The 14,904-nt window shown below is 35.6% G+C and overlaps 1 protein-coding gene across 12 annotated transcripts; it reads right to left on the reverse strand.

Annotated features, from left to right (window-relative positions):
• Window positions 1-4,352: 4,352 nt before the first annotated feature.
• On the reverse strand, window positions 4,353-12,522 carry LOC141623591 (uncharacterized). Of its 12 annotated transcripts, none has more exons than XM_074439699.1 (9): window positions 12,258-12,521; window positions 12,022-12,121; window positions 11,846-11,877; window positions 10,537-10,681; window positions 5,644-5,829; window positions 5,429-5,568; window positions 5,174-5,341; window positions 4,784-5,065; window positions 4,353-4,710 (listed from the first exon to the last, which is right to left on the reverse strand). In XM_074439699.1, exons 6-8 carry the CDS (start codon window positions 5,543-5,545, stop codon window positions 4,817-4,819), a joined length of 534 nt encoding a protein of 177 aa, XP_074295800.1. In that variant the 5' UTR covers window positions 5,546-5,568; window positions 5,644-5,829; window positions 10,537-10,681; window positions 11,846-11,877; window positions 12,022-12,121; window positions 12,258-12,521; the 3' UTR covers window positions 4,353-4,710; window positions 4,784-4,816. The 12 variants fall into 12 exon arrangements, with proteins under 12 accessions (XP_074295800.1, XP_074295799.1, XP_074295802.1 ...); XM_074439698.1 differs by having other exon boundaries at window positions 4,353-4,687; window positions 5,174-5,344; window positions 12,258-12,520; XM_074439691.1 differs by lacking the exon at window positions 10,537-10,681 and adding an exon at window positions 5,932-6,143 and having other exon boundaries at window positions 4,354-4,710; window positions 5,174-5,344; window positions 12,258-12,520.
• Between the last annotated feature and the right edge of the window lie 2,382 nt (window positions 12,523-14,904).

The following is a 14,904-nucleotide window of genomic DNA, read 5'->3' on the forward strand; positions in this document are numbered from 1 at the left end:
AGCCGCCATTTAAAATGTGTTCTCTATATGATGGTGAAAATTTTATGTGTGATAACATTTTGATTTAGCTTTTCAATGCTTTTAGTTTCATGCTAATATGAATTATATTTTGAGAGAAATAAATATTTTAGTTGTGGTGGTCGATTGTTATTCTTGCATAGTTGCATTTCGACCCATGGTTTTGAAAAAGAAACCATTTAAAACGTGTTTATTGTTTATGCATAATTCCAACTCCATTGTTTAGAATATTCATTCACGTTTTCAAAATGATAAGCCACGTAAAATCTTAACGAGTCGTTATTTAATAGTGATTTTTGCAAGTTGCCCAATTTTTCGTCTAATTGTTTGTAAAGTTTTTGTTCCACCAACCGAGTTGTAAAATTTGTTATAAATAAATTCCTTAAGCTTTGCAATTGATTATCTTTCCTTTGATTAGTTAATTCATTATATTTCCTAAAAACGATAGTAGCTCGCAAAATAGCTAAGCGGTTATTAATTATGAATTTTGAAAGTTGTTGCATGATGTTTGATTGTTGAAATTGTAAGTTATGTGAGTTTCATATAAAAGTTTAATCAAATATGAATTATGTGATGTAACCATGTAATACTACGATATGAATTTCAGTAGCATGAACGGTAGGCATATGATATGAGTATGAACCTTGTTATATGATAATATAATCTTATTTGTTTCGGTGAGTTTTATGTAAAGTAGTCTCAATTATACAAACGCTATTACATTGCTTGAATTTTGCCTAGCGTCTTTCTCTAAACCGATTTTGCGAAATATGGATTTTACTTCTATGATATGATTTCGATATGAAATATTTTAATTCGTCAAGTATGAACTATGAGTTAGTTGATTGTCTACATTGATGTAAATGTGTTAATTTGGTGTCAAAGCATCCAAGTATTTTTACCTTGATTTTGTGTAATGTGTAGCATGAAATTGACAAGTGTGTTTTGTTGCTTGAAAAGTCGGATGCTAGTTGCGGTATAGAGTAATTAGCTTATCGATGATTTGTGCCTATTGTTTTGATAATCTTCTTGAACATTGGATGTGGAATTTTATAATGGGGTTACGGGGACGTAACCATGTTTTAAGGAGGATAGGATTGTAAAATCTTGATTGTTTACGATCTGGCTAAGTGGTATGTTATGATTGGTCGATCGAGAATTGACCATGCATGGAGTCTCTTTGTTTTAATTTGTTATTATTCGGTCAATGTTGTGGTTCTTTAAGTGCCACATACTTATGTCGTATGTTCAACTTTGGGGACAAAGTTTCTTAAGGAGGATAGAATATAACACTTCGCGTTTTAGAGCTTATGTATACGTACTACTTGTGTTTGTCTTATGCTTGTGGATGTTGGTTATCGTTACGGGGTGGCGAACTTCGGGACGAAGTTCCTTTTAAGAGGGGAAGATTATAATACCCCAAATATTTAACTTTCTTATTTAGTTTTTATAAATTATCGTTTATTTATTTATTTATTTATTTTTCCCAAATCAAATTAGTGTCGTAATTTTATACGATCTTAGGCAACCTTGTATACTAAGCCTAATTTTGTTAACCCAGCTAGTATTTATAGTTTTCTCTCGAAACCCATACCTTTGGGTAATCCAACATCCACCATATTCATTATTTTAATCCTAACCCATGTTCTTTTCTATATCAAACCCTAAGATTACTTATCACATCTTTTTCTTCCTACCTTATTCTGTTAGTGCGGCTAACAATAATTGCTTTCTTGTTGGCCATTTGATATTGTCAAGCCACGTGACATTCCGTTCCTTCAAATTAATGTATTTATGTCGTCATCTCGATCACCATGGCAAATCCTATCATAGTCATGTGTCCAGCCGACTATACCGTCTTCTTGTTTCACTCATTGGCTACAGTTTGATGTTATTCCCAACTATTTCCTTTGTCCTTTGTGTGATTAAGAGGGCGAATTTGTTGTGGAATATTACTGAGCACCCGACTATTTGACTGCAGTACTGAGGTAGGGGAATACACTGATTGAGTTCTTACGATTATAAAGAGTTGGCATGTTCGGTGATTATATGACATATCTGACTATCTTATCTATCTTGTTGAGCATTATTGTTTCATACGTTTCATACATTGCATTTGCATCGGAGTTGGAGTTGGAGGAGATGAGATTATTGCGATTAAGGCCCAGCGGGTTCTGCGCAGACTTGCCTGGTGTCCTCGCCATTTAGCCGGTATATCGACGGTCGATTGATATAGTCCACGGGATCGGTATGGTGGGCGTTCCGGATGTGTGTGATGGAGTTGAGATTGGAGGATCATATCATTGCATTCTTTATTATATCGTATTACCTACTCAACCTCGCGGTTGACCCCGTGTATTCGTGTACGCCTGTGATGATCCATTTCTCGGGGAGCAGATTGTGAGTTGTTGAGACATATGGAGTCGGGCGGGGGAGAGAGCATGGATCACCCGACTTAGAGCTAGCCCACTTTTATTGCAGTTTAGCTATCAGACTTTATTTTCAGTTTTGGGACATGTTCCATTTGAGTTGTAAACATTTATAACTTTCAATTTAAAGTACTGTTTATTTTTCCTTTGTTATCTATTGCCTCGGTATCCGAGATGGTAACACCCTTCTTTATCTGAGGAGTCCTAGTCTAGGCCCTTAAATAAATGGGGGTGTTACATCTAGTTGCGATATGATCGTCGGGATTAATGTTCCCGTCCGTTCTTATGGTGAGATGTAAGCCATAAGTATGAATGTGATATTAGTAGCCACGTCCCGTGCAATGTTTGCTAAGTGGTTTTCCAAATAATGGCTACGGTTTCTATTTTTGTAATTTGCATTGGTTTATCCCTTACTTAACTGCTTCACATGTTTCGGATTCTAATCTCATATCTATGTTGTATTTCCGGAAAATGCGTGCTTTTGTATAAGTGACCGTATTCTTGTCTCTCATATTATTTCATTGTCTCACTTTAATAGTTGAATCTTTATTATGCTAATGTTATCTATCTTGTTCCATCTCATTTAATTGCCATGTTTAATTATAAACTTGATATTCATATCTTTTGTAAGTATCTTACATGACTTACCTGTTTTAGTTCCTTGTTATGTTCGTTTCGACATTTTGTGGCTGGGAGAACCTTGAGTTACTCCGCACTAACTGTGGCGTTCATGTTTACATGAATGACAGGTACTAGTTGGTGCATTTATGGGGTGAAGACATGTGTGAGCTAGCAAGCACTTTGTTCTTGTAGTCGGTTTATTAGGATTGGTTAGACTCACCTTTTAGCATTTGTCATTCGAGGGATATATTTTCCCTCACCTTGACTATCACGTTTGTATAATTTATCCTTTATTTCCGCAATCTTTATTTGTGTTTTAGATTTTAATGAACCCGCGCTTAAACTTTAAAAGTTTCAAAAATTTCCTAAAATTACGCATTTTATTATTGTATTTCTCTTACCGTTATTGCGGGGTTCACAAAACACTACCTATTCCACCACTCATTACCACCACTACAACCTCCACTTAACCCTCGACAAAACCCACCCAAAACCAGCCCAAGTCAGTCACGAAAAGTGGGGTAAAAATCCGTCTTAAGTCGGTCACACTACAACAACAAATAACCAAATAAAGGCTCGGTCAAACCACTAATTACACGATCAATGACGGTCAACGTGGTGGTCAATGACGGTCAGAGGTGAGTCGGGGTCAAAGCGGGTCAATGGTATAAATTAAATAATATATAAACAAGTTTAAGACGGTTTTACCTTACGATCTCGAGACGGAGGGACAAAATATCCATTTTCCTTTTATCTCTCTCTCTCTTCTTTCTCTCTAGGATTTTGGTGGTGGATTTTGTGGGATTAAAAAAGGGTGGGGTGGATAAGGTAGGGTAAAGGGTATATAAGGCGAGTGTTGTATACGTATATTATACATGTATAGTATATTGTATTGCGTATTATTATAATCGTTACAACTAATTATTATTATTATTATTATTATTATTATTATTATTATTATTATTATTATTATTATTATTATTATTATTATTATTATTATTATTATTATTATTATTATTATTATTATTATTATTATTATTATTATTATTATTATTATTATTATTATTATTATTATTATTATTATTATTATTATTATTATTATTATTATTATTATTATTATTATTATTATTATTATTATTATTATTATTATTATTATTATTATTATTATTATTATTATTATTATTATTATTATTATTATTATTATTATTATTATTATTATTATTATTATTATTATTATTATTATTATTATTATTATTATTATTATTATTACCATTACCATTACCATTACCATTACCATTACCATTATCCCGCCTCATACATAATTCGTATAAAATACAACATAATATTATTTATATAATTATAAAATACGGGGTATTACACTAGGTGACTTCTTTGCAGTCAGGTTGTGCAAAGCCTTCAGCGAAGAAGTTATCATTTTTTGCTTATATGCACACGATTCATAATGAGAATCATAAGCAGGCTTGACTGCAACAAAAGTAGCTGGCTTATATTGTATGTCGTGTGGTTTTGTTTTTGGAGGAAGACGTAGTCCTTTCGGTGACTTTGTCCGTTGACGTAGTAGTAATAGCTTTAGCTGCCGCCGTGGCTTTGCTTAACTTCTGCAAGTGTAAAGATTAAAGTACTGAAGATATGTTAATATTCGTACCCTAATATATTTAAAGAACAAGTAATAATTAACGTCTGCATATAGGTACCTCGGGTATGACAACATTGATGAGGTCGTTAGGTCATTGCACATAAGAACTTAGGGCTTCTTTCAAATAAGTGATCTCCTCATTAGGAAATGATGCTTTTACTTCCCCATACGCGTCTTTATATAATTGGGACACTTCCATTTTCCTGCATTTGTCATGAAGGGGTATACCATGAACCTTAAATTGTTGAAGTTGGTCGTAAGCGAGCACGTATCCTCTAGCAACAACAACTTTCTGTTTCCCCTGTAAATAGAACAGTCGACAAGCCACCTTACAATCACCCTTCACGACAACTTTAATCAATTAGTACACATACATGCACTACCTTTAATAAATTTCATAAGTGAAAAACATGTATGATATGAGTAATTATAAACTAGCAGCTATTACCTTTTTCGGTGTTGAGAAGAACGTCTGATCATCAACTACCTCTACCTCATCTTGTGTCACGGCCTTCCTGGCTTCCTCTTCCTCTTCAGCTGCCTGATATCGATCCTCGGCTCCCACCTTAGTCTCCTTTGCCATTTCCTTCTCCCTTGCCATGTCCTCCTCGGCTTCCTTCTGTACATTAACACTTGTCCATATAACACGTACTGATTTTCCAAATCATATAATACATTGTATATAAGACATAAATATTATTACCTCTTTTTCCTCTTCCTCCTCCTTCTCCTCCTCCTCCTCCACTGCTTCCTTTATGACTTCTTGAACCATATCCAACTCTTCTTCTGATGGCTTTTCCCCAGTTTCCACCATTCTCATTATCAACCGACCATTTTCTGTAGCTGTGTAGTAGAAATTAATTTCAGCATATATAGTTATAAATTATGTTGAATCAAATACAGTATTTATATGATTACCTTCTTGGAATCATCACCACTCATCATCCTTCGAGGAGTTTTCCCAAAATACTTAGTGATACCAACACGCGTCGATACCTCTCTCACACGACTTGGATGCTCTGCTTTGCTGATTGTCCTGGCAAGAATGTCATCACGTCCTTGAGGCTTCCATTTTCCTTCCTCTACCTCCTTCTCACAGATCCTCTACATACATAAAAAACCATTAAGCAACTAAATTTTATTTAAACTCACAATTATATAACTCTGATCACCAGTGGTGGGAGTCACATATTAAGTCAAACTTACAATTTTTTCTTTGATGTCCTTATCATATTCAGTTTCCGTCTTTCCATTCTTAGGAGTGTGACCTTTCACCCAAGCGTCGTGACAATTGAATTTTCCAAGTTCCCGTCTTTCCATTCTTAGGAGTGTGACCCTCCATCCTTATTTCACACTTATGTTGAGATAAGTATTTTACACCTTTGACTTGAACAATGGTACGATTTTTCCCTAACCCGCTGCAACGGCATAAAAAGTTTACAACAATAGTTTGATATATAACAGCAAGACAATAATTACACGATGACGTAAAATATCTTGTTTGGATTGTTGATATTTTCACGGCTGTCGGGAACGTTTTTTAGATTTGTTATTCTCTTCATTAACCCAAATACCTTCATGATCATCGCGTGTATATATGTTTGGAATGTTAACATTTTCAACATCATTACCAAATTGTGATATAACACTGTGATCAAGTCCTTCAAATTCGACGTTTTCATCATCTGGAATTCGGCGATCACAAGATAGAACAACTGACCACTTCTTATCCATAGGATCGGTAACATAAAACACTTGTTTTGCTTGTGACACTAATATAAAAGGATCGTCCTTATTTCCAACCTTGTCAAAATTTACCAATGTGAATCCTAAATTATCCTTTCTAACACCATTGTCGTTGTTGTCAACCCACTTGCATCGAAATACAGGTATCTCAAAATCCATGTAGTTTAAAACCAATATCTCTTGAATAACTCCATAATATTGCATTGTACCCAAAATAGGATTTTTATCCTTTGAACTAGCAAAGTATATTGCCTCAGAATCTACGCAAACTCCATTGTTTTGCATTGTGCTTGCCTCATCTTGAATGCGGGTGTAGAAAGTGTACCCATTGATCGCATACCCGTTGTAAAAAGTTGCACGAGCATCAGGACCGAAAGTGAGATGTCGTAGCCTGGGTGAGCAATCATCAATTGGGTTGTCATCATCATAAATAGTATCCTTAAACCAGTCACTAAATTGCTTGTCATGCTCATTTGCATACCACCTTTCGTTCTTATGAGGGTGTTTTACCCTAAGGTAATGCTGGTGTTCCATATTGTAAGGCTAAACATAATCATCGTTAAAAAGAACGTATGTATGAGCTGTATGTCGGATGTCAGGTGACATATCCTTAGAAACACGACCCCTTACACATTTTCCATTCATCCAGTCACTATGACGATTCGTAGGAGCTCCAATAACTCATCCAAGGAGAAGTACGCGTAACAATAAGAAAGAGCTTCATCGATAATTTCTCGCTCAACATACACCCCTCTGGACGATACCTATTAGATGTGTAATCCTTGTAAACTTTCATCAATCATTCGAATGGGTACTGATATCTCAAATACACTAGCTCGAGATACAAAACCTCCCGGACTAGGTGGATAGTCAAATGAACTATGATAGTGAAAAATGAGGGAGGAAAATACATTTCAAACTGACAAAGACTTGTGACGAGGATGTCCTGCAAAGATTCCGCTTCATCGGGATCAATGACTTTACTGTTGATTGATTTGAAGAAATAACAAAATCTAATTATAGCATGTCGAACCTTTGGAGGTAGAATGGAACGAACGACCAAGCTAGTAGTTGTTGCATCAATGTGTGACAGTCATGTGACTTTAAACCAGTAAGTTTTAGGTCCTGCAACGAAACAAGGCTTCTAATATTAGACGAATAGCCCTCTGGCACCTTAATACCATGCAAGCATTCGCAAAACTCTTTTTTCTCCTTTTTTTCGAAAGAGTATGAGCTGCAGGCGGCAAAAATGTCCGATTTCCTTTTGTTTTAGCTGCCAGCTCGGGCCTAATACCCATCTCAACCATATCATACCTAGCTGCCTTGTTGTCTTTTGTCCTACCCAGAACATTCAATAGAGTATTGATTATATTATCACAAACATTCTTTTCAATGTGCATAAAATCTAGGCAATGTCTAACCGGGAGGTCACGCTAGTACGCAAGTTTGGTAAAAAATATACTCCCTCCTATTCTACATAAGCGCCCCATTGTCCATTTCCGTCTATTCACAATAATGTCCCATTGTCTATTTTTGGTAAACTTTTATACTTATTTTAATCACTTCAACCCCACAACAATACCCCACCTCAACCCAAAACAATACTTGTTTTAATAACTTCACTCACAATAATACCCCACAATACCTTCCCTCTCTCCAATTACCTCACCCCACCACAATACTTTACATTATTTAACTCATTTCCTTAATTCCCGTGCCATCCCCAAGAGTAGACAACTTAGGTCCCTTCTTCCCATACGTTATCTCAATATCTTTCACTTTCTTATACACTTCATGACCATTCAAATTCTGAGGACTCCCATGCTGCTTAGGACACCCATTAAACGCCTTGTGAAGCTTATGATAATGATGATCAGGGCATAACCATCGACGATTTTCCATGTACACATGCTTGCGAGAATGCTTCAAATATTCTGATTCAACATCCCCCCCCCCCCCACACACACACACAATGGGCAAGCCTCTTTCCCATATACAGTATGTCCAGAAAGATCGCCGTATGCGGGAAAGTCAGTTATTGTACACAATAACATAGCTCTCAGATTGAAACTTTCCTTCTTATAACCATCAAACACTGGTATCCCCCTTTCCCACAGAAGCTTCAGATCATCTAGAAGTGGTTCCAAATACACATCTATGTCATTTCCAGGTTGTCGAGGGCCAGATATCAACAAAGACAACATCAAATACTTCCGTTTCATGCAAACCCATGGGGGCAAATTATAGATGACCAACACCACTGGCCAAGTACTGTGTTGGGTACTCATGTTTCTATGAGGGTTCATTTCATCTGTGGAGAGCGCTAGACGCAAGTTCCTTGCTTCTTTGGCGAAGTCAGGATATTTATCGTCAAACTCTTTCCACTGTTGACCATCCGCTGGATGTCTTAACTTTCCATCTTCAATCCTTCCACTACTATGCCAAGTCAACATTCTTGCATCTTCTTCATTCAAATAAATCCTTATGAATCTTGGTATTATTGGAAAATACCAGAACACCTTAGCTGGGATCCCTTCCTCACTCTTATAACGCCATACAGAGCAGCGCGGACAATTTGATAATTTCTCGTAATCTTTACGGTACAATATGCAGTCATTGGGACAAGCATGTATTTTCTCATATTCCATGCCCAATTCTCTAATCATTTTTTTGCCTCACATGTCCGACTCGGAAGAACATTACCGTCAAGAAGCATGTCACATAGCAAAGCTAGAAGATCGGTAAAACTCTTTATCACTCCACCCATTTGACCCCTTCAAATTATATAACTTTACCACCGCGGACATTTGGTATACTTCTTACAACCAGTAAATAAAGGCATTTCAGATTGACTCAACTTCTCAATTAAATCATCAACATTTATTTCCCCATCACCGGTAGCTTCAAAATCATCGAATCCATCATCTTCAACAAACTTCTCATTTAAAACAACTTCATGTGTAGGTGAACAATTGTTTACATATACATCATATCCCATATCCCCTATATCTAAACAAACAGCTTTAGATGTATGATTATTTACCTCTACATGAGATTCCCCATCCTCATCCTCCAGTTCTCCATGAAAAATCCAACGCCTATATTTTCTACTGAAACTATTCTTTTCTAAGTGTATTTTGACATCAGGGATAGGCAAAGCCCTAAATATTACCACATCTATTATAAGGGCAGGGAATTGATGAGTGAAGATGAAAATTTTCACTAACGAAATTGTAAAATTTAGCAATTCCATCATTATAAATGAGATCACCAATTTCACCATCAATCATCCAAGTACGACCAATATATAAACTAGTAGCTATGAAAATGAGATTACCGTTTTTAAGCTATAAAGATTAATGACGACGACGACGACAAAGATGACTTGTTCACCATCAGTCATTCTATTATTAATATACTAGGTTAGAACCTGTGCAAAGTTTCACGGGCATGTGTAAATGGTATATACAAATAACTATCAAATTTTAGTTATAAACTTGTATTCATTTGAATGTACAACATCTTATATGAATGATCTTTAGTACATGGAAAATATGTAGTCAAGAGCAACTCAAATGAATGTACATCATCTTATATAAAACAATACATCATTTTCTATAATTGATTGTTTCAGTGATCCGTCTATCAGTAATGATAAGTATGCACTCTATTAGGGGTTAAGCGGAAAATTGATAGACCGATGACTTTGGTGGCAATTAAGCTCGGGCAGAGGACTAATAATTATATTCCATAATCTTGTGACAAATTTTGTTATAAACCCGTCTGTACAATATGCACAAAAAATGAGAAAACGTCATTATTATTTAGTCTTAAACATAATTTAACGGCCAATGTGCTAAACATAAGTAGTTAACCGTTGGAACTTGGATTTCTTGAACTCTACCAGTATACTTTTGTTAAGTAATCACCCCTATATAAAAGTAAACAATTTTGTTTTTTCAAAAGGAATGCAAAATAGAAAATATAAAGAAATCAAATTCACTTAAAATAATCGAGATAATTGCCCGTTTAGTATACAAATTAGTCATTCGCAGTTAGGCAAACCTCTAATATTTAACCTTCCCGGACTCCTGTTGAATAGTTCGATTGGTTTTACATTCTTTTATGACGCCTCATTGAGTAATGTTATAGTTTAAGTAGTCCTGAACCCTTGGTGACTTCCTTGTATAGCCTTCCTTGTGGACTTCCTCTGTTTTTCAGTAACATTTTCAATGAATTGCCTTACATCAAACAATAAATCCAGATAACAATAAAAATGATCAAATACTCGTAAATGTATACTCCATTTGTCCTACTCATTTATGTATAAAGTTTTTGTAGAAAAACATATAATGATATGTATAGAGTGAGCAAAATAGATTCAAAATTCTTGTGATATATGTCCACATAACTACTAAGAAACTATGAGAAAGATTACCAATACAGATTAAAGCCAAACTTATAGACATATCTCGTTGCAAACACTCATAAATATATACACCCTCCGTCCAAGTCATTTTTTTTCCTTTTTTTATTGTTTGTGAGGGTATTTTAATTAAGATAAACAAATGATTGAGACGAAGAGGTAATATTCATACTGAGAAATGAGAATGGAAGAATGGGAGGTGTTCCACATAAACAACCATTAAACCATGGGAATAAAAATAAGCACAGAAAACAAAACTTAAAAATGATCATTTTCATGAATCTACAAAAGAGCTGACTCAATTACATACATGGTAAGATTAGCCCCAAAGCTAAAATTTGTTAACTCTGAATTAAGACATTAGATTTACATACAAATTCGTACTTCTTATGAAGTTACACTGTTTAGTCGACATTAAACAAATCTCCTACTGTCATTTATGTTCTATAACAGATTTACAGTTTTAACAGTTCAATCCCGAAAACAAAAAAAACCTTCGAGCATAGCGATAGAATTACCAGCTTATTTCACGAATTATTAATTTTGATAGCCAAACAGTTATCATAAAATCCATCAATATTATTATTATGAATTTATATCAAATACTATCCTCAATTTTTTTTACAAACATAGAAATCATGTAGACCTGCAGGTAACTAAGCTAAATGTACCCTTTAATTCTTTTGTAATTAGATGACTTTCACATACCAGGCAACTTACAACCTTGAAAGAATATAGTATCTTAGTGAGTAATCTACATAACAATGAGAAGATAGAACATACAAATCAGTACACTACATCGCTACCAAGTGAACTGCTTCAAAAGACATTAACAAACATTTTGACACACCGAGTTCTTTCATAACACTCATAATATTCAATCAGAATCATAACCATTCAAAATTAGAACCAATTAGTAATTTGTTACGGAGTAGTTAGAAGTCTAACCTCCTTGTTATTACAACCTCTCCATAACTAATCTGTAAGTAAATAGGAAGAAGATGTAAAATATTACCTAAATACCAAGATCAAAATCAGCTTTTGTAATGTAAGTAGTCAAATTGAGGGAGGATACCAAGAATACCATATCTCAACTGGTAATTGAAAAGAATAATCAAACATACCGGTGTGAATCAAGCAATGAACTTGAAACTCTAGCAACCCCTCATTCGCGCTGACTTGTCGTATTATACAAAAATTCAGTTAAACAAATGAAGCATAAATCTGCAATAACAAATATACAAATAAATCAACGATTTTCCCTAGCAAAATCCAATGTATATCAAACTATATTCATTCATACAAAAACAAACAATAATACAAAGGCAAATAATGAAATGAACTTGAAATTCCATCTTACCATGTTCGTCCTTAAGCTTGATAATCTCTACTTGGCTAGCTTTGATAATTTTTACTTGGTCATATTTCAAGATTCATTTTGAGGAATGATTGATTAAAAATTCGGGGAAAAAAATAAAAGGGCAAATTAGGGTGAAAATAGGTGAAAAATAAATTGCAAAGCTACAAAAGTAATTACAAAAATGGGAAGAGAATAAGAGGAGAGCAGTAAGTGGCGGCTAAAAAATAGTCCAAGTTCAGATATATTCTAGGTTATAGCATTAAGCAGGAAAACTTTTTATGAGGTAATGACACGTGTATAGGATAATATATAGTGGTTCTTCTATTTTACTTATATATAGATATAGATATAGATATAGATGAGAGAGTATAGTCGAGATAAGATTTCTTAATTAATTAAGGGGAAGAAAAAGGAAGCTGCCAAAAAATGAATATTGCAAAAAGATTAATAGTCATTAAGGGTGTGTTTGGATTGAAAGATTTGGAGGGAAAGGAAAGGGAGGGAAATTAGGGGATTTAATATTCCTTGTTTGGATAGCATATAAGGAGGAAAGGAAATGAAGGAGAGGATTTAGAGGAATCCATTTTCCCTGCTCCAAGCCTAATCAAAATCTCACCACAATAGGCAAGATTTGGATGGAAATTGTATCTAAACACCCACACCTCATCCCCCCCTTCCCTTCTCTCCCTTTCCCTTCTCTCCTTCCCCCTCCCCTCCCTTTCCGTCTACTTTTGCTATCCAAACACACCCTAAGAGGCTAGTGGATGCAACATGACTGGAAAAAAACTGCTGATAAAAAATATCATTTATTGGGATAGATTGTACTTTACAACTAAAAATAAAAGAAGCTAAATGAAAAGGTTGATATCGTAGTAATGCATTCGGTTGCATTTGGAGTATTTGAAACTAAGTAAACAAAACCACGCATTGTCGACAAATCTATAGGATTCTATAACTAATCAACATACAAAAACATATCCCAAGATCAGTATAATGATATGACATACTCGTATGGTGTATTGCATGATATAATCTACGGTTTAACTATTTGCACCACAAAAATCTATCTGAACTATGAGATAGTCTGTAAAAGAGACCCTGATACCAAAAAGTTAGGCCAAATTAACAGATGTTGGGGGTTACTTATAAGGGATGATGGATAATGTTCCGTCAAAATGGAAGCCAGAATAACAAAAAAGCGTATATAGGAGTCTATATTGTCCATATATTTGAAGGCCAAACATATTAATCTTCAATACATAAAGCCATAAAGTTCTCTAAATCTACAGAATTAATAAATTGTTTAAAATTGAAAGCAATTGAAATCAATCAAATGCATAGAAGATTCACCGAATACAACTGACCTGAAAACTAAGAAAATTGATAATTACTTCCTCCGTTCCAATCATTTGTCCGTATTTGATTAAAATACTTCTCGAGAAAATTAAAAAGAGTAAACAAATAATTGGGACGAAGGAGTAAATGTAACACCCCCATATACCAAGGAGCCTTAACAAGACCTTCCCTAGCATATAAAGGCGTTACCATCTCGGTTACCCGAGGAAAGCAATAATCAAAAGTCGATAAAAGAACATTTATATTTATTACAAGTGATCTAGCCAAAACTATTGATACAAAAGATACAACTCAACATCCTTATGTGAACTATCTCTGACGTAACTTGTGAAAGACCCATCCCCGTCAAGACTCCAGCTATCATCCAAGACCTCACCTGAAAGACCGACTACTCACCATAAGGGATCACGGCAGACACAACAGAACAAACAAAGACAAACCACACAAGGTCAGTAACTGAGGCAACACATCAGCAACCACAGACGCTATACAAGTACACAAAATACGCACACACCACATCTCCGAACAATCACCGTCACCGACTGTCCACTGGGGGACCGCAGCGGTTCCCACCTAAGCCCCGCTCATCATTCTGAGCGATAACCTTGTCCCATTAATGTGTACATCCCCTCCCGTGGCGGGTTCCACAGAGGGCGAAACTAGGGCGTGAAGCCACTCCCGCAAGTGACTCCACTCAGCCGAGGACGCACCTCGAGAACCATAGACCATCATTCACAATCAGCTGCACCACAACAACAAACGAAATAATACAACACCAACCAATTACCATAATCAAACAACCACACTGACACTACAATCCACAAAACAACCGACACACTTAACAACCAACAGAAACTGAGTAGGCGAACCTACCTCTAGCGCACCGCAGCGATTCCACTTCCGATGACATGATACCAATCAATCAAGCAACACACCTACGCAATCAGTACAATCACCTATCACTATTACTACAACCCAAATCTGAAAACGCAGCAACAAAGATGATGGTGATGATAACATACCTACACAAAGCATGCCGGCGTTAAGACCGCTACCCGACTCAAGCAACCCATCCCCAAGGCACAAGCATCCTCTAAGGATCCAATGGAAGAGGTTATGGTGAAGGGAAGGAGAAGAGGTGACATCTAGGTTTGGAGGAAGGAGGCGGAAATGATTTGCGATTCTATCCAAACACGATTATAAAACCCCGCTGAAAAGCCGCTACTCGATCGAGTGGCCCCTACTCGATCGAGTATCTTAGCTACTCGATCGAGTAGCCTCGACTAGATCG

The sequence above is a fragment of the Silene latifolia genome, chromosome X (genome assembly GCF_048544455.1).
Source record: "Silene latifolia isolate original U9 population chromosome X, ASM4854445v1, whole genome shotgun sequence".
NCBI lineage: Eukaryota > Viridiplantae > Streptophyta > Magnoliopsida > Caryophyllales > Caryophyllaceae > Silene > Silene latifolia.